Source organism: Microtus pennsylvanicus, chromosome 5 (genome assembly GCF_037038515.1).
Source record: "Microtus pennsylvanicus isolate mMicPen1 chromosome 5, mMicPen1.hap1, whole genome shotgun sequence".
Taxonomy (NCBI): Eukaryota; Metazoa; Chordata; class Mammalia; order Rodentia; family Cricetidae; genus Microtus; species Microtus pennsylvanicus.
The window spans coordinates 105310323-105331173 of record NC_134583.1 but is presented as its reverse complement, the minus strand read 5'-3'; the positions used below and the strand labels follow the sequence as shown (position 1 = coordinate 105331173).

The 20851-nt window shown below is 38.3% G+C and overlaps 1 protein-coding gene across 1 annotated transcript in view; it reads left to right on the top strand.

Moving 5' to 3' along the window:
• LOC142850334 (zinc-regulated GTPase metalloprotein activator 1) overlaps window positions 1-20851 on the top strand; it is a 50235-nt gene that overhangs the window by 2559 nt on the left and 26825 nt on the right. The window contains exons 2-6 of the mRNA XM_075973746.1: window positions 933-1019; window positions 7388-7484; window positions 10181-10272; window positions 15099-15158; window positions 16248-16285. Coding sequence (XP_075829861.1) covers window positions 933-1019; window positions 7388-7484; window positions 10181-10272; window positions 15099-15158; window positions 16248-16285 — 374 coding nt within the window. The remainder of the gene's footprint in view (window positions 1-932; window positions 1020-7387; window positions 7485-10180; window positions 10273-15098; window positions 15159-16247; window positions 16286-20851) is intronic.

Here is a 20851-nt window from a genome sequence, read left to right as displayed (position 1 = left end):
TGCCACCCATTTATGTTGAGCTTCTCATGTCAACTCTTCAAAAACTCTTACAAGGAAAATAACCTAAAATGTTGAAGCTAGTAGTACCCTGGTACTCCCTAACTTTCTCCTCGTTAGACCCTAGGAAACGGGCAAATGTGTTTTATTAGGTTTGTGCAAACTTTTTAGCATGGCTGCTTGTGACAGGCAAACGTTGGAGACTGTCAAAATGTCTACCTACAGAAAAGTGAATGATATAGTCCAATAATTGAACTACACTGCTGTGCGGTTAAAGTGTTGCTGATTTTTGAAAACAATATTCCATTATGAAATTTGGAATCTTTGGTTAACAAGATTAATGTTTTCCTTCTGCTTGAGTTGAACTAACTAGGTTTATTGTGCCACCTGCTGGATAAAGTGAGTGTAGTTTATGAATTTCTTGACTGAATAGTCTGTTGCTTGTTATCTCGGCATCCCATTTTATAAAATCAGTTTTATGGTAATAGATTGCTTATGCATGCTAAAAGTAGCTTTACAATCAACCTGAATTTATAGCTAGTTTGTGGAGGTTGAAATAGGTTGAGTAAGATTAGGGAAGTAACTAAGTATTCTTACTTGAGAAAGGAAGTATGATGTAAGAATCTACATAGTTTTTTATTTTAGAAGTGACATTTCTTAGAAACCATAATTCATTAAGTTTCTATTAAGTATAAATTTTAGATGCCCTTTATTGCTGTATTATAAGTTATGATGAAGGTATATTTTAGTCATATTAAGTTAGATCACTAACTCAACTTGTAAGATTATTTGTAATTATTTACAAAATATGCAGAAGGAATATTATGATAGTTTTTAAAGGTTGTTCTAATCTCTCCTGTAAAGTCCTCTGTACTGTTGTTAGATATGTCTTGAAAATTAGTTTTTGAGTTTTGTTGCTTTAATATATTTTATAGGTGCTGGAAAGACAACACTTCTGAACTACATTTTGACAGAACAACATAATAGAAAAATAGCAGTTATTTTAAATGAATTTGGAGAGGGTAAGTAAAGTTCAGTAACTGTAATGTTGCAATAATACTTGGGACCCTTTATTCTACTTGTGAAAATTAGATTGGATGGTATTATAATATGAGGCCACTATGAATAATTTCAGAAAATTAGGATTACTTTTTATTAAGCTAGCCTGGTGTATGCAGTGTAGTGAGAGCTAGCCTGGTGTATGCAATGTAGTGGGAGCTAGCCTGGAGTATACAGTGTAGTGGGAGCTAGCCTGGTATATGCAATGTAGTGGGAGCTAGCCTGGAGTATACACTGTAATGTGAGCTAGCCTGGAGTATGCAGTGTAGTGGGAGCTAGCCTGGAGTATACAGTGTAGTAGGAGCTAGCCTGGAGTATACAGTGTAGTAGGAGCTAGCCTGGAGTATACAGTGTAGTAGGAGCTAGCCTGGAGTATGCAGTGTAGTAGGAGCTAGCCTGGAGTATGCAGTGTAGTGGGAGCTAGCCTGGAGTGTACAGTGTAATGTGAGCTAGCCTGGAGTATGCAGTGTAGTGGGAGCTAGCCTGGAGTATGTATAGTGGGAGCTAGCCTGGAGTATACACTGTAATGTGAGCTAGCCTGGAGTATGCAGTGTAGTGGGAGCTAGCCTGGAATATACAGTGTAATGTGAGCTAGCCTGGAGTATGCAGTGTAGTGGGAGCTAGCCTGGAGTATACAGTGTAATGTGAGCTAGCCTGGAGTATACAGTGTAATGTGAGCTAGCCTGGTGTATACAGTGTAGTGGGAGCTAGCCTGGTGTATGCAGTGTAGTGGGAGCTAGCCTGGTGTATGCAGTGTAGTGGGAGCTAGCCTGGTGTATGCAGTGTAGTGGGAGCTAGCCTGGTGTATGCAGTGTAGTGGGAGCTAGCCTGGTGTATGCAGTGTAGTGGGAGCTAGCCTGGTGTATGCAGTGTAGTGGGAGCTAGCCTGGTGTATACAGTGTAGTGGGAGCTAGCCTGGTGTATGCAGTGTAGTGGGAGCTAGCCTGGTGTATGCAGTGTAGTGGGAGCTAGCCTGGTGTATGCAGTGTAGTGGGAGCTAGCCTGGTGTATGCAGTGTAGTGGGAGCTAGCCTGGTGTATGCAGTGTAGTGGGAGCTAGCCTGGAGTATACAGTGTAATGTGAGCTAGCCTGGAGTGTGCAGTGTAATGGGAGCTAGCCTGGAGTGTGCAGTGTAATGGGAGCTAGCCTGGAGTATACAGTGTAGTGGGAGCTAGCCTGGAGTATACAGTGTAGTGGGAGCTAGCCTGGTGTATGCAGTGTAGTGGGAGCTAGCCTGGTGTATGCAGTGTAGTGGGAGCTAGCCTGGTGTATGCAGTGTAGTGGGAGCTAGCCTGGTGTATGCAGTGTAATGGGAGCTAGCCTGGTGTATGCAGTGTAGTGGGAGCTAGCCTGGTGTATACAGTGTAGTGGGAGCTAGCCTGGTGTATGCAGTGTAGTGGGAGCTAGCCTGGTGTATGCAGTGTAGTGGGAGCTAGCCTGGTGTATGCAGTGTAGTGGGAGCTAGCCTGGTGTATGCAGTGTAGTGGGAGCTAGCCTGGAGTATGTATAGTGGGAGCTAGCCTGGAGTATACAGTGTAATGTGAGCTAGCCTGGAGTGTGCAGTGTAGTGGGAGCTAGCCTGGAGTATACAGTGTAGTAGGAGCTAGCCTGGTGTATGCAGTGTAGTGGGAGCTAGCCTGGTGTATGCAGTGTAGTGGGAGCTAGCCTGGAGTATACAGTGTAGTGGGAGCTAGCCTGGAGTATGCAGTGTAGTGGGAGCTAGCCTGGTGTATGCAGTGTAGTGGGAGCTAGCCTGGAGTATACAGTGTAGTGGGAGCTAGCCTGGAGTATACAGTGTAGTGGGAGCTAGCCTGGTGTATGCAGTGTAGTGGGAGCTAGCCTGGTGTATGCAGTGTAGTGGGAGCTAGCCTGGAGTATACAGTGTAGTGGGAGCTAGCCTGGTGTATGCAGTGTAGTGGGAGCTAGCCTGGAGTATGTAGTATAGTGGGAGCTAGCCTGGAGTATACAGTGTAATGTGAGCTAGCCTGGAGTGTGCAGTGTAGTGGGAGCTAGCCTGGAATATACAGTGTAATGTGAGCTAGCCTGGAGTATACAGTGTAATGTGAGCTAGCCTGGTGTATACAGTGTAGTGGGAGCTAGCCTGGAGTGTGCAGTGTAGTGGGAGCTAGCCTGGAGTATACAGTGTAATGTGAGCTAGCCTGGAGTGTGCAGTGTAGTGGGAGCTAGCCTGGAGTATGCAGTGTAGTGGGAGCTAGCCTGGAGTATACAGTGTAATGTGAGCTAGCCTGGAGTGTGCAGTGTAGTGGGAGCTAGCCTGGAGTATACAGTGTAGTGGGAGCTAGCCTGGAGTATACAGTGTAGTGGGAGCTAGCCTGGAGTATACAGTGTAATGTGAGCTAGCCTGGAGTATACAGTGTAGTGGGAGCTAGCCTGGAGTATGCAGTGTAGTGGGAGCTAGCCTGGAGTATGCAATGTAATGTGAGCTAGCCTGGAGTATACAGTGTAGTAGGAGCTAGCCTGGAGTGTGCAGTGTAGTGGGAGCTAGCCTGGAGTATGCAATGTAATGTGAGCTAGCCTGGAGTATACAGTGTAGTAGGAGCTAGCCTGGAGTGTGCAGTGTAATGTGAGCTAGCCTGGAGTGTGCAGTGTAATGTGAGCTAGCCTGGAGTATACAGTGTAATGTGAGCTAGCCTGGAGTGTGCAGTGTAATGTGAGCTAGCCTGGAGTATACAGTGTAATGTGAGCTAGCCTGGAGTGTGCAGTGTAATGGGAGCTAGCCTGGAGTATACAGTGTAGTGGGAGCTAGCCTGGTGTATGCAGTGTAGTAGGAGCTAGCCTGGAGTGTGCAGTGTAGTAGGAGCTAGCCTGGAGTGTGCAGTGTAGTGGGAGCTAGCCTGGAGTGTGCAGTGTAGTGGGAGCTAGCCTGGAGTGTGCAGTGTAATGGCAAAGGCAACAAGAGAGACTGTGGCTCAGCCAGGCGAGAATCAACTCCCAAAAGTTTGACCTCCACATGCATTCTGCCCACATCAAAAACAAGCCCTTCTCCCATACATAGTAAGTAAAATACATCTAAAGAGACTGACTGATTGTGGTGCAAGGTTTTCTGTTTTTCTCTCTCTCTCTTTCTCTTTCTGAACTAAGCTTTTAGTCATTAATAATTGGATGATTCTAATAGCCCTTTTCCAGCTTTTTATTAGTAGATAGCTCATTGTACACTGGCTTTATTTATTATTTCTTATTGTTTTTTTTCATTTTGTATAGTTTTTATGGTTTTGCCTTTTGCAACATCCTCAGTCCTTTTTAATGTTTTATATAGCCTAGTATTATGTGATTGGTAAAATGCAAGTTATTGATTCACACACCTGTCAGTTGTTGATCTGCACACTTATCTCCTCATCCTTCAGGGCTGTTCTATTATTAATTCCAAGAATATATTAAAGAGTAGTGGTGAGGGGACGCATCACTGTAATATTCCTACGATTGTCTTAAACTGATCACTTAGTTCTCCATAGACTTTGACTAATGCAAAGATATCTGTATAAGCATTTTCTAGTATTATGATTTCTCTGGGTACCTGTAGAACCTCATTGTTTCCCAAAGTCCTTTCTGCCAAATTCTATCTAATGCCTTTCTGAAGTCCATATAACAGACATAGAAGTCTTTTCTGAATTCTTCGTATTTTTCTGCCAATTGCCTCAAAGTGAAGATCTGATCACTTGTGCTTCTGTTAGCTCTGAATCCGCGTGTTGCATTTCACTGATGATGCAGCACTACTTGTGAAAGTCCAGATGAGCTGCAGGCCCTGGTAAATAGAGTGGTGGAAGCAAGTGAAAACCTTGGCATGAAAGTGAACATCGAGAAGACTGAGATACAACACATGGGAAGGGGCACAGGATATAAAGAGAATCAGAACCTTAAGCTTTGTCTTCTGGGAGGAAACCTCAGCTCAAAGAAGGGAACTATTTCAGACGTCAAGAGGTGAATAACAATAGTGAGGGCTACATTCCAGGCACCAGGAAAGGTTTGGTCAGCAAGAGACATAACGACAACAACAAAATTGCAAGTATATGAGACACTTGTCTTGAGCTGCCTTCTTTACATCTCTGAAACCTGGACAATAAAACGTTTCTCAGAACAGCAGCTGAATGTGTTTGAGATGGCGTGTCTCAGGAGGATTCTAGGCGTCAATGAAGAGACAGGCTGTGCAATGAGGACATTAAGAAACATCTCCATCTACAGAAGGAAGTAAACTACAGGATACGACAGTGGCACTTGAGATACTTTGGCCATGTTATGAGAATGAGTGATGGCAGATACCCGAAGATAGCACTGCCTGGAGGAGTGCACGGGATAAGACAAAGAGGAAGGCCCCAAAACTCTGGATAGACAGCATAAAGGAAGACTGTGGAACCTTGGGTGTGACAATAACACAAGCATCTAGGACTGCCCAGGTTGGGAACAACTGGAGAACTGCCATAAACGGGCTGCCCATGCCTGCTTAAGCATTGCTGGGGCTTAATGAGTGATGATGATGATGAATTATATGAAACTCTATCATCACCCAACTAAAATATGAACAGAAAATACATAAATGTAAAAGGAAAATCTTTTTTTTTCTATTTAAAACTTTTCTGTGACATTGGCAACACAAATAATAAAAACCCAGAGACAGATATTGGGGTTCAAGTGGAAGATAAGAAAAGCAAAACAGCCAGGCACTAGAGAAGTCTTACCTCTACCAGGGCTTGGTGACTGCAGACCGAGCCCTGAGCCTCTGTTTCCTTCCGTCTTATATTCCCTTCTAGTGCTGGGATTAAAGTCGCGGGATTCCCTAGTATTGAGATTAAAGGTGTGAGCCTCCACCACCTGGATCTATTTCTGCAATGATCTTGTGGAGCCCAGGGTGGCCTTGAACTCACAGAGATCCATCTGCCTCTGTCTCCCAAATCATGGTATTAAAGGTGAATGACACCACTGCCTATCCTCTGGTGGCTTGGTTTTGCCCTCTGATCTTCAGGCAAGCTTTATTTATTAAAACATACATAAATATCACTATAGGTACATTGTAAAACATTTAAACCTATTCTTTTGAGAAACATCTCATGTGTACTTATTTCCCAGGTAAACCTTACTAAGAGACTTCTTATTTGAATAAAAGTTAATTTTTAGATGGCTTTTTAAATGGCTTAAAAACATTTGTTAGAATGAAATAGCATTTTTAAGTATATTTAGAAACAACCTTATAACAGAAACACCAATTTAGTGAGGAATTAAAAGGAAAACAATCTCATAAGAGGTTGAAGAATTTACAAAACCCAGTATTTAAAAAGTCTATCAGTATATTTAGAAAGTTTACAATGGATGAGAAGAAAAATGTCTTCAGAGTAGCTCCTCTATTAAATGGAATCAGACAAATAAGAGTCTGAAGGAGGAAGGAGATGTGTTTATTAATTTTGGATTTGTCTTCTTAGAAACAAATTATTTAATAATTTATAAATATTTTATATGTATAAGTGTTTTACCTGCTTGTATGTTTATGTGCCACATAAATGCCTCGTGACTGGAGAAGAGGGTGTTGGATACCTTAGAACTGGAATTATAGCCAGTTGTCAGCTGCCATGTGGGTGCAGAGAATCAACTCGTATCTAGGTCTTCTGCAAGAGCAGCAAGTGTTCTTAAGCTTTGAGCCATCTCTTCAGCCCCTGTTCATTACATTTTTAAAAATTATTTTATTTGTGTGTTTGTGTGTGTGTGTGTGTGTGTGTGTATGCATTGTATGCAGGCCCTTTGGAGGCTAGACAGGGAGCTGGAGTTAGAGGTAGTTGTCAACTGTCCTATGTGCCTTCTGGATGCTAGAACCGAACTGCAGTGCTCTGCAAGAGCAGCAAATGCTTTTAACTACTAGCCAATCTGTTCAGCCATTGTTTATTTACATTTTTGAGATAAAGTCTCATTGTGTAGCCCAGGCTGATCTGTAAATTCCTTTGGAGCCCAAATGTGTCTTAAAATCCAGATCCTTCAGCCTCAGGCTCCCACGTGTTGGGATTATAGGTGTACACCATGCTTGGCTCTATTTGAGGCTTACAGAAAAAAGTTAAAATCATCTAGAGAACCATAATTTAAATATTTACTGAGTTAAACATTGACTTTAGGTTTACTTTTTATTGTTCAAAAGAAGAGAGATTCTGGTTTACATCACAGAAGAATCATCAATATACTACTTCTTGAAACTTAATCTGTTAATAGAATTTGAAGTTTTATTGGTGGATTTAGAGTTATAAAAGAATACATGTTCTAGGCTATAGTTTCTTCATTGGAATGTACTCTTATTTCTTAACATCCTTCTGTTTTTGCCTGTTCCTGTTTCTAGGGAGTGCAGTAGAGAAATCCTTATCCATCAGTCAAGGTGGAGAACTCTATGAAGAGTGGCTGGAACTTAGAAACGGTTGTCTCTGCTGTTCAGTGAAGTAAGGAGTGGGTTACTGTGTGCTTGTTGGCTGGTTTAAGATGTCTGTTGATTATATTTCTAGCTTTGATTTTCCTGTGTAATTTAACTGAATTTACTTACATAGCTTGTACCATTGTATTTTGGGGTAGGATATATATTTTTTAGGTTGTGCTTCCTTTAAGTATTTCTTGCTATTACTTTCTATTTGTTTTGTTGTTCTTATTCTTTCATTGAATTTTTAAAAATTATTTCCAGTGTCTTATTTCACATGTAGAAAAAGATTATTCTCAATTTAATATGTCATTAGTATTATTTCCAAGTATTCAACCTCTTTTTTTCTTTTTTTTTATTATTTATTTTTTTTATTGAGAAAATGAGAAAAAAAAAACAAGTTTCCACCTCCTCCCAGCCTCCCATTTCCCTCCCCCTCCTCCCACCCTTCTCCCCCTCCTCCCACCCTTCTCCCCCTCCCCCCACTCCTTTCCCCCTCCCTCTCCAGTCCAAAGAGCTGTCAGGGTTCCCTGCCCTGTGGTAAGTCCTAGGTCCTCCCCCCTCCGTCCATATCTAGGAAGGTGAACATCCAAACTGGGTAGGCTCCCACAAAGCCAGCACATTACGTAGGATCAAAACCCCTTGCCATTGTCCTTGGCGTCTCATCAGCTCTCATTGTTCGCAATGTTCAGAGAGTCCAGTTTTATCCCATGCTTTTTCAGTCACAGTCCAGCTGGCCTTGGTGAGCTCCCAATACATCAGCTCCGCTGTCTCAGTGGGTGGGTGCACCCCTCGTGGTCCCGACTTCTTTGCTCTTGTTCTCCCTCCTTCTGCTCCTCATTGGGACCTTGGGAGCTCAGTCCAGTGCTCCAGTGTGGGTCTCTGTCTCTATCTCCATCCATCACCAGATGAAGGTTCTATGATGATATGCAAGATACTCGTCAGTATTGCTATAGGATAGGGTCATTTCAGGTTCCCTTGGGAGCTGCCCAAGGAATTAACTGGGGACCTCGGCTTGGGCACCTGGGAGCCATTCTAGGTTCAAATCTCTTGCCAACCCTAAGGTGGCTCCCTTAACTAAGAATTGTATTTATTTTATGTATGCTGGTGTACCATATACATGCATGGTGCCCACAGAGTCCAGTGAGGCACTGACTGCCTGAAACTAGAGTGACAGACAGTTGTGAGCCACTATTTGGGTGCTGTGAATTGAACTCTGTTCTTCTGGAACAGCAACAGTTGTTCTTACCCACTGAGCCATCTCTCCAACCCCTAAGTGTTCAGTCTCTTTAAACTAAAAAATAAATGACTGTCATAAAAGAGAATAACCATGAGCTGGGAAATGTCTGTGGATAAAGTGCTTCCTTCACAAGCTTGAGGACCCAAGTACTGACATGGAAAGCCAGGCAGGGCAGTGTGAGCTTGTAATCCTAATGCTGGGTAGGCAGGGAGACTGATAGATTCTTGGAGCTCCCTGGCCAGGCAGTGTGAGAGACCCTGTCAGAAAAAAGTAAGGTGGGATGCCATTGAGAAAGACACCAACATGTTCTCTATATGTACACATGTGCATATACACATCATACATGCCTACACATACAAACACATAAGAAAGAGGGAAGAATCAGCCAAGCCTGGTGATACAGATTCGTAATCCTAGCTACATGAGAGGCTGATGCAAGATGATCACAAATTCAAGGCCTACCTGGGTTACCAAGTGAGTCAAAACTAGCCTGGGCAATTAATGACATCCTATCTCAAAATCAAAAGTAAAAAGAGGATTGGGAATGTCACTCATTAGTAGCATGCTTGCTTAGCACATATGTGTCTCTCTGTTCAGATCTGAGTATTAACACATAAACACACAGAAACAGAAACAGGAAAAGAACCTTATGTTAAATATGCTAAGTGGTTAGATTACTACTTAAGTTTCCATGGGCAGTGTCTTTTTAGTGTCCTAAGCTACCATTGGTCCTAGAAAAGTACCTGACACAAACAGCAACTTGGATAAATTATCTAATAAAATAAGCTCTTGGATAAATCATCATAGTTACTACTGTGCTTCTGATTTTTCTATATTATAGTGAATTGAGTTTCTCCTGAGTTATTTACAATTGTAGATGCTTGACACTGAGTCACAATTTTCTGGAAAGAGGAAGTAGTTAAAAATATTTTCTTAACCAAAAGGTATCACGTTCAATATTTACCCTAGTTTTTGGAATTAAGAATAAAAAAACAGGTAATAAAAGCCTGTAATCTCAGCATTTGGGAGGTGGAAGAGGAAGATTGACAGTTCCAGGTCAGGTTGAACTGCATAATGAGAGGTTTTTTTGTTTTGTTTTTTAAGGAAATTACACTATACCCTGATTCAGACTAGAGTTAAAAGGTTTGCAGCAACAGTGTTCCTTTAATTTCATATTGAACTACTCTAGATGATAAATTTCATCATTATTTATACTGATTTCCTTCTATAAATCTGTAAAATAAATATTGACTTTTGTTAGATAACATTCTCTTTGCTTTTAATTTTAATAAAAAATTAACACACATATCATATCTGCTGTATTTGGACTTGTTTTCTTCTTGTCATTGTTAAATATTGGACATTTTATTAGAAGCTTAAGAAGGAGTTAAATTTGTGTGTACCTGAAAATATTTTTGTGTTGTGTTGTGACTATTTTAAAATGTTCGGGTAGTCAGTTATTACTATATTTTTTGTATTCTCAGGGACAATGGCCTTAGAGCTATAGAGAATCTGATGCAGAAGAAGGGGAAATTTGATTACATACTCTTAGAGACCACTGGACTAGCAGATCCTGGTAAGAAATGATATTATCAGTAACCAGCATATAGTTCTTCGATACCTTAGAGAGATAGTTAAAAATGAGATTCAAACTTTATGTTTTGTATATGTTTATGTGGTGCACATCCATGTATGTATGCATATTCAAATGTGAATGGGCGTTTTACCTTAGGTATTGATGATGCAGGGTCTCTCAGTGAGCAAAGAGCTGAGCTTGTCACTTTTGCTGGTTTGGCTATCCAGCTTGCTTCAGAAATTCCCTATCTCCAGTCTCTTTATTTACTTCCCCATGATGGAGTGGCAGGTAGGTGGCCATGCGCACCCAGCTTCTGTGTGGACGTTTTGGGTCTAGCATTTGACTAGCAAGTGCTTTACCTGTTGAGTCATTTCATCGGCACTAACGCTTTACTCTGCATTTAATTTTTGCCATTGTTCAAAGGAAGAGAAATTCTAGCTTGTGTCACATAAGAGTTGTCAGTGTACTTCTTGAGATGGTTAAGCTGTTAATAGAAATTAAAATTGTATTAATTGACTTAGAGTTATTGGTAGGAATAAGTTATTTTTTTATAAAGATTTATTTTTATGTGTATCTATGTGTGTGTGTTTATATGAGTATGTGCCGTATGTGTATAGGTACCCAAAGAAGCCAGAAGTGGGTGTTGGATCCCCTGGAACTGGAGTTACAGGTGACTGTGAACTACCTGACATGGGTGCTCTTGAGATTGGGTAGGACATCATTGGTCATTAAGATTAGTCTCCAGGGGTTGGAAAGATGGCTTGGCAATTAAGAGCTCTAGCTGTTCTTCCAGAGGACCCAGGTTCAGTCCCAGAGCTCACCGGACAGCTCATAGCCATCTGTAACTCCAGTTTTAGAGGATTCAGTGCCCTCTTCTAGCCAATTTGCCCTCCAAAGCATGTATGTGGTGCAAATATATATGCATGTAAAGCACTCATACACATAAAAAGTTTTAAAAATAATTAGACCCCTAATGTTTGTATAATACATCAGAAGTCACTGATGTCAGGCCCCCAAACAGATGTGATCTGATAAAAATGTGGGAATTTGTTTTTATTTTCAGTTATTTTTTCCTACACTTTATTTAAGGACATTTTTACTTTTTATTGTGAATGTTTTTTCTGTCATATTATTTGGTTCTATACTAATGAGACCAATTTTCTTCATAATGAATTTTATTTTGTTCTTTTAACTAGTCTAATTTTCTTTTTTAAAGTATATTGATTCATTTATGTGTTTTTGATTGCAAGGAAAGGGGCTTGAGGGGGTGAGAGAGGGAGAGCAAATGAATAAATGAGAATGAATATGAAGGTGTATGCTGTGATACATGTATGGAGTTCAGAGGACAGACTGCAGGAGTCAGCTTTCCTCTCCACCATGTTGGTCAGTTCTCTCTTTACCATGTGGGTCCTGGGACTGGAACGCAAGTATTAGGTTTGGCAGTGTGCAGTAGGGTGCGCCCTTGCCTGCTGAGCCATCTCTCTGGCTTCTAGTTTTCTGTTTTTGAGTACCTTGCACATGTTAGGTAGGTGCTCTACCACTAAACTATACCCTTAGCCTTATTTTAATTGTTCTGATTTATCTTTTGCAGCTATGTTTACTCTGATAATCTTATGCTTTCCTTATGTCAACAATCCTCCTCATACTTGTTTCTTATCTGTTCCTCACTATTGTAAATTAATTTATTGGCCAAACAATGGTGCTATTAAATTGATTCTAAATATAGTGATACAAGGCCTCAGATTATTATTCTGCTCTTTTTTTTTTGTCTTCAAGCTTGTTTTTGTATTGTATTGCTTTCAGATTTTTTGCTATAAAGAGCTACTTCAAATTTTATTTGTTTTATTGAATTTTTTCCTTGCAGAATGAATCCTTTGCAATTTGTCATGCTAGTAAGTTACTCCTTTTTTCCCCTTCCTGACACTTATCTGTGTTTCTTTTTCTCCACTGAAATCACATGTGTACTTTTGTGTCTGGTATGGGACGGTCAGAGGACTGTCTTTTACCTGTGTACATTGATGAGGAATTCCTTTTAATATCTTAACTATATTACCCTCCCCCCAAATTTTAGAGCCCCAGTTTGAAAGCTGAGTATTATTGGGACACATGAAGAGGGAAGCTATGGAAATGGATGTCACCAGACAGACTGATGAGATGAAGTGGCCATTAGCTTCTGGCCTTGAATATCCAGTATGGCTGTCTTGGGTTTATTCCACTCACCTAATAGTACATAGGCAATCCTTGCTGCTGTGGGGCATCATTAGACCTCATAGCTCTTCTTCCTTTTGCTCTTAGTCCTACAAAACAACTTCTGACATAGAAGTGACTAACACACTTTTTAGTCTTGAAATATTTGTTGTTATCATTGACATTCCCTCCCTTACTGCTTTCCAGTTAGTCCTACATCTTGTCTTTTGGGAAGATGTTTCTGATTAGTATTAGGATTTTGTAAACTATTCTTCTGCAACCTCTTTCGGGGGTGGGAGTTGAGTTAGGAAAGGCCACAGTAGCTCTGTCTACAGTGTTCTAGTGCTGTTGAAGAGGCACCATGATCATAGCAACTCATAAAGGAAAACATTTAGCTAGGGCTTGCTCACAGCCTCACGGGTTTAGTCCATTATCCTCATTACAGGGAGCATGGCAGCACATAGGCAGACTTGGTAGCTGAGAGTTCTGCATCTGCATCTGCGGGCAGCAGGAAGAGAGCGACACTGGGCCTCGCTTGAGCATTTGAAACCCCGAAGCCCATCTCTAGTGACATAACTTCCTCCAACAAGGTGACACCTCCTAATTGTTGCCAAGTAGCACCACTCCCTAATGAAAAAGCATTCAAATATGTAAGCCCATAGGGGTCCATTCCTATTCAAACCATTATATTCATATAGAACTTTGTTTCTAACTTTGACTATTACACTTCTAAATTTTTGGTTAGGGAGCTGATCTTGTTTGTTGGTTGTTCTGACATAATTTTGATACTTGCATGAAAATTTCTTGTTTTATCAGGTTTTAAAGAAAGATTCTGTAATATAGTTCAGAATTTCTCAGGCTTTACACAAATGATGTTTTGGATGGCCAGTTATCTTCTGTGAGGAATACTATCCTGAGCATTGTAGAATGTTTAACAGCATCCCTAGTTCTGCCTACCGGTAGCATATTCCTAGAAGCAAGTAAAATTATCTCTAGACATTGCCTAATATTCTTTGGGGAGAAGAATCGCTCACTCCATTCTCTACTCTTTGCTATTCCTAAGCACCTATATCTATAGTTCAGATTATTCTTTTTTGAGCATCCTGTAAGAATTGAATTTTATTTTATTAAAATAAAAGCTGTAGACCGGGTGGTGGTGGCACATGCCTTTGATCCCAGCACTTGGGAGTCAGAGGCAGGTGGATCTTTGGATCTTTGTGAGTTCGAGTCCAGCCTGGTCTACAAGGGCTAGTTCCAGGACAGGCTCCAAAGCTACAGAGAAACCCTGTCTCGGGGTGGGGGGATAAGAGCTGTAATACACATTGACAATTCATCCTCATTAGAAGTAAGACATAAAGCTATGTATTTGAATAAAATAAAGCCATTTATTTGAATAAAAAGCAGTGAGGTTTTAAAGTTATAAAACTGTGATGCTAACATATTTGGCTGAGTAAAGAAATTAATATTTTTTTGTATCTTATTGTTTGGTATCAGGAAGCTGTAAATTTACTCTTTTTTACCTTTATTAATTAAAACCATGTTTTTAGCCAAGAAAGTGGAAATAATTCTTATTGGCAATTCAGTTGTTTCTCGCTTAGGAGACTGACACTCTCCAGTTCTTAGCTAAATAATTGTCATGGTAAAGTAATTTTCTTGAAGAGGACGGACATTGATTCTGCTCCTGTTACTCACAAATCCTATTTCAGTCAAATTGGAACACTATTAAGTTTTTGGGAAAAAATCAATAGGTATCAGGAAACCATTAGATCTTGTGGCCCTTGCTGTGTCTTGCATGAGTAATCGCTGTAAACAGCTGACAGGTGTTTCACTGTTGACACAGAGTGATGCTTAGCGGGGCCACGTCTTGTCAGACTAGGCAGACAGCTTTGGACAGTGGAATGAGTTCAGTTGTCCTTGTTTGCCCCTGTGCTCATTCTTTTAGACAGCACCATCACTAACTGGGACAGCGATGCTTTCCCTTGCTGTCAATCTCCTTTTCTTGTTTTGTGGCACACCAATCAGAATATGTGGTTTTGTGTTAAACCAGTTCCTGTCAAATACAAATTTTAATTTGTTTCTTAGAAATAATTTTTCTTCAGATGCAAATTTTATGCCCAGTACTAAGTAAATATATGGCAGTGAGTACCACCAAAGAACTTGTAATTTTTCTTGTTCTTTTTCTTCTGTAAAGATTACAAGTGAATTTACTTTGGGCAAGTGATTTTTGGAGTTAATGTGTTTTATTTGTTTTTCCTTGGGAGGAGTTTATTATTTGTGGACTGTAGGATAATTACATTCAGGAAATAAGAAAAATGTCCAGTGTATACTCAGCTATTGTGTCCAAATTGTTTCACAATATTTATTGGTAAATCATTTTGGCATCAATAGAAGCATGTTTGATGAGTGCCCAGATTTATTGTTTGTAGGGAAAGGGGGAGGAATGGGATGACTGCAGGTCTTGAAAAGTTCTGTCACTGTAATTCTTATAAAAAGATTGAAGTGTAGGTTTAGTGTGTGTGTGTGTGTGTGTGTGTTTAGCAGCTAATCCCGCTGGTGAAAAAAAGAGACTGATAAAATTGTGTTTTGCAATTTGAAGAAATACTTTATTTGATGAATATTATCATATTATGTACTTTCAGGTGCAGTGGCTTCTATGTTTTGGGTTGATGCGGAGTTAGGGAGTGATATTTATCTTGATGGTAAGTTAAAATAATTTATTTTAAAGAAAGATTTATTTTATGGTTGAGCTCATTTTGCTTATATTGCAGTTTTAATTCTTACATCATAGTTCTTTTTAAACTTGTTTAATTTTTGATGAATCAAATTTTTGATCATAGGGATTCTAAAGTTCTAGACAGTGATAAAACTGGATTGTTAGGGATTGCTCTCAACTCTGCCAGGACTTATACTAAAACTTTCCTTTCAGAATGCTCTGTAGATTGCCCGTGTCCTCTGTTGCCATGACACACTTAGTTTAATGCTAGAGCTTTGTAGGTAGTCAGGAAGACAATGGAAAGGTTATATTTCTGCTTTCATTTTTACTTGAAGAATTCAAAATGCTGTACACATACATACACTACTGATCTCTTGTCAGTCTATATAAATTTGTAAGCTTGGTACCACTTTCTTATTGTAGCAACTCTAGTTACTTTCCCCTGTCGTTTCTCCTTTATATTTCTTTAAACCAGCCATGTAGACTATCGGGTAAGAATCATTGAAGATGGGTTTTATTAGGAATGTAGCTTGTTGAATTTCATAGACATTATCACATTCTCCTGTTATATTTTTAAAAACGATTTGACATATGTTCAAAAATTGCTGAACTAATTGATCTTTTGAGAATTTAGGTACTAGCAGAGTTTAGGAATACAGTGTCTTAAGATGTCTCAGATTCTTTAAATAATAATTTAAATATTTAGAAAAGCCTCTTTTTGACTGTGAAAATAAAAATAACCTATCTCGTATAATTTGTCTTATTTCTCTATGATTATGGGATGTGCCTTAGTTTGGACTTTAAACTTTTAAATACCAAAGAAGTTTTATTTTATTGTTGACTTAATTTTTAAATTTTTATTTTCTAGTTTCTTAGAAACAGAGCTAGTCACTCAATATATATTTGAAACATATTTGCATATTCCTGAGATTGAGTTAATTTGCCACATTGGTAAGAGAAATAATACTTTATTGAATTGTATTTGTGAACTGAAGGTGTTTTAATTTTCCTTCTCAAGTATAGTTGCATAAAACTGATAACTTTAAAGAGTGACTACCATGTTATTTCTTTGTAGGTATCATAACTGTTGTAGATTCAAAATATGGATTGAAAGTAAGTTGAGCAAATATAACTTGCTAATTGTCAAATGTAGGAATGGAGGGGTTAGTTGTATTTTCTGTTTCTGTTAAACTTATCTTAAGAAAAACCTTTTTCAAAATAATAATTCAAGTAACATATACACTTTGTGTGTGTTTATATTATTATGTGGTTTTAAGCTTAGTATTTATTTTAGTCTTGTTTCATGTTGTGATAAAAATTATAGTTACTATACTATTTTATAATAAGGTTATAGAGTCAGGATAAACTTTGGATATGTGTTACTTTTCACTAGAATCCATTCCTACTATTGGCTTTTCTTTTTTATAGAAAAAAATCAGCTTAATAAAATATGTGAGTTTTTAGTTTTTGTTAACTATTTGCAAACACAAACTATAATTATTTTTCTAAACAAACTACTGATTTATTTAATTTTGAAGAAATAAAAATTAGTACATAATAAGAAGAGATTCTTCATTAAATGATACTCTGCTCTGAATGCTTTTGCTAGCTGCTGAGGTCTTTAAGTATATTTTTTATATATAAATTTATATATATAAACACACTCAAATGCTTAAAAGATTATTGCTGTATAAGATGAAATAGCACGACCAATTTTCAAGTGAACTGAGGAAAATTTTAAAGAAATAGAAATGATGCGAAAGGCATTGGAGAATGAGCTTATCTCTGTCCTAGCACCAACCCCCCCACCACACCTATCTGAGCATATGGATTGGGAACAAAGTAGTAATTTCATGGAGGTTGGGTATGGTGGCGGCCACCATTTGTCTCAGAACTTGGGAGGTAGAGACAAGTTGATGTCAGTGAGCTGAGGACAGAGTGATCCACATAGTGAGTTCCAGGCATCCAGTGCTACCTAGTGGAACCTGTTTCAGAAAGCACACAGTTTCTTGGGAGTTAAAATTCATTTAAACATTAGTTGAGTATTTTACCCGTTGATGCATCTAAACTTAATTTTTATGTTCTTTCTTTGAATTCCTCAACAAAATTTTGTTGTGGGAAAATTGATCAGGTCTGTCCAAAAGTCTACTTTTCTGGCCCTTCATACCCCCAAATCTCAGTACCCTAATTTGAGACATTTGAATCCTGTTCTAGAATTTACAATTTAAACTTATGAATAGAATAGGACTAAAAGAAAAATTGAGTTAATATTGAGAAATACTAATTTTATTCAGAAAAATTCTAATGTCTGTGTGTGTGTGTATGTGTGTGTGTGTGTGTGTGTGTGTGTGTAGGCTCTACTGTTTAGCCTAGGCAGTCTTGAACTTGGTATGTAACCCAGGCTGCCCTCAAACTCATAATCTTTCTTCTACATCTCCTGAATGCTGGAATTATAGTTGTGGGTCACTAACCTCAGTGGGTTTCTTAAAGAAAAGTTGTAATTTGTTAAAAAAAAAAGCATAGATTTAACTAGAGGCATTCAGATATAGAATTAGAGGGAGGGAGGAGAAGAGAGAGAAGCAGACTGACTTAGGAAAAGGACAGTATATACCCTTGTGTGGGTATGGGCTTTTCAATAGAAAAAAAATTATGTAATGGCTATTTTCAAATTATATTTCAAGAAAATGTGATTGGAGATAGTAAAAATCAAAAACTCACTAGAAAATTTAAAGTCTTCATTTTGAACATTTTTATAGGCATGTTTGAATTAATTTCTTCTTTAAGTTGATTCACAAATTTGGAATACATAAGATAGCAGCTAGGACATTTTATTTGCTTTTTTGTATAAATTTAACATGCTTTACCCAAAGTCAAACTCTAGTGTTTTATGTTTATAGAAATAATTTTATATCTAGTTGTATACAGAGAGGAATTAAATAAAATCTTTACTGGCATGATAAAGACCCCTAAACAAAGCAATGTTCTGAATAATGCAAACACAGTATATGTTTAACCCCTTGCCACCTTGATAAAACCTCTTAAATTATTAAATCAATATACCTACACAAAACTGACATACTGTCAAGATAATGGAAACTTTAGATTTTCCAAGTCAGATGTCAGATAAATAACTTTGCCTTTATATAAAGAATTTGCCAACTTGTCCAATTCCTCTGGTTGCAAAGCTTGACCTCAGTAGCTGCTTGTGATTCAGAGAATTCTGAGGCAGTACAAGTAATGACAGTTGGATAATGGGCAGCAATTTAAGGGTGTCATGCTTCACAGAGCCAGCCCATCACAAGTACAGCTGAGAAATGGTACCCTGTGGCCAGCCAGCCAAATTGAAACTGAAGTGGTAATTGATATCATAGGCTATCACTCTAATGGGATTGTCACCCATTGATCTGAAATATTCATTTTTTAATCATGGGCAAAGAATTGGACAACTTAAAATGACAGCTCTCTGTTTTCAAGGCTTGACATCTAGGCACTGATGTTGTTCTTTTCAGTTTTACAGATGTGACAGCATTTAATGCAATAGAATCAATGAATGAAGTTTACATAGAAAAGGTCAACTAAGAGATTTCTTTCTGAGTCTTCTGTTGTATTGCACAGGCTATTGAAACTACCCCGTCAGAAATCAGTTTGGCTTGGAAAAGTCCAGAAAAATAAATAGACTGACATTATGTGATAATTTTTTCAAAGCTGAGACCACATTAGATCTCTAACCAGTCCTCGTTAAAAAGAAGAAAAGAAAAAAAGTGCTGTTATTTCTCTCCCTTTTCTTTGTCTGATGTCTGACATCTTTGACATTGGATTTGTTTCCGCTGTGGTCAGCTCAGGTCTTTCTTAGTTAATGAATTTTTAGACCATTTTGATTTATTTTCTTTGTTTGCTCCTGCTTTTTTATTTCTGCGGGAAAGAACTTCTGTAGCTCAAGTTGTGACTATGGTAGTAATTTATTTGAATGATTTTTTTTGTCCCCCAACTTTATTGAGCCATAACCCACAAATAAACATTGTATAGATTTAAGGTATGCAATTTGCTACCCTAATCTGTGTATATGTTCTAAGAACATTGTGAAACAGTGAGATACTAATCTTATGCATCAGCTTACATAGTTACCAGTTTTTGCTAGCATATAGGGTTAGACCTGTTGTCCCGTCCTATAGTCCAAATGTTAGTTACATAGTTACCAGTTTTTGCTAGCATATAGGGTTAGATCTGTTGTTCCGTCCTATAGTCCAAATGTTAGTTACATAGTTACCAGTTTTTGCTAGCATATAGGGTTAGATCTGTTGTTCCGTCCTATAGTCCAAATGTTAGTTACATAGTTACCAGTTTTTGCTAGCATATAGGGTTAGACCTGTTGTCCCGTCCTATAGTCCAAATGTTAGTTACATAGTTACCAGTTTTTGCTAGCATATAGGGTTAGACCTGTTGTCCCGTCCTATAGTCCAAATGTTAGTTACATAGTTACCAGTTTTTGCTAGCATATAGGGTTAGACCTGTTGTCCCGTCCTATAGTCCAAATGTTAGTTACATAGTTACCAGTTTTTGCTAGCATATAGGGTTAGACCTGTTGTTCCGTCCTATAGTCCAAATGTTAGTTGCCATGCTGTAATTAGCTTTCCAGAATAAATTTCCAGAACTTACTTCTTCTGAGAAACTAGAACTTGCGTACATTGGCCACCATCTCACCTTCTTATGTTGTTTGTTGTGGTAGGCCATATTGGGAGTTTGAATGATTATTCTTTGAATATTTTGGTTTGTTGGGTTCATTAGTACTAAAATTATTATTGCCTTTTTTGAAATATAAACAAAAGCTGCAGTCTCTAGCAGAGATGAGGAATCCTTTGGAGATAGGTGCTTTTATTTTTTACTTTTATAAAACTTTGCATTGTATGCCTATATAGGTAGAATAGAACATCAAAATTTATGTTTTTGTTATTTTATAAATGGAAGTCTGACTTATGACCAAGTATCTTTTGAATAACACACAAGGTTTTGGTATTTTGTAGGCTTAACTTGGGGAAGTAGGACTTTCATAAGGGAAATATCAGGCTGATAGCCAGAAAAAAGTGCCAGTATACATTTGCTCCTTTTTATGCTTAGGAAGCTTTCATAGGTGCATAGACAGGGCATTTATCCCTTTTTCTATTATCACATGTGCTTGTAATCAAGTTGTACATATTGGCAGGCTTTTATTTGGGGAAATTTTAAGTTACTTTGTTTTTAATCTCTTTATGTGTCTAGAGGTAAGCAGATGTTAATCTGTCCCATTTAGCTCTGAGTGAAACTTTATCTTGGATAAATGACTCAAAACATTGTAAGTTGCTTTGTGAAACTGCCAAGGGTTTTTTTTTTTATTATTGCATATAAGAAAAATTTAAAGTCATTAATTTTAATATCTTTTTTACATGTTACAAAGTCACAATCAGATACATCTATTGGCATCATGTAAATGGAGCTTTTAGTAGCGCATCTTGAAAAGTATTTCAGTTTTACAGAACGTTGAAATATAAACAAAAGCTGCAGTCCCTAGCAGAGATGAGGAATCCTTTGGAGATAGGTGCATTTATTTTTTACTTTTATAAAACTTTTTATTGGAAAGGATCATCTAGATGCAAATGTATGATTTTTGACTGCTTAGTGCAAAGAGATATGTTGCTATATGTT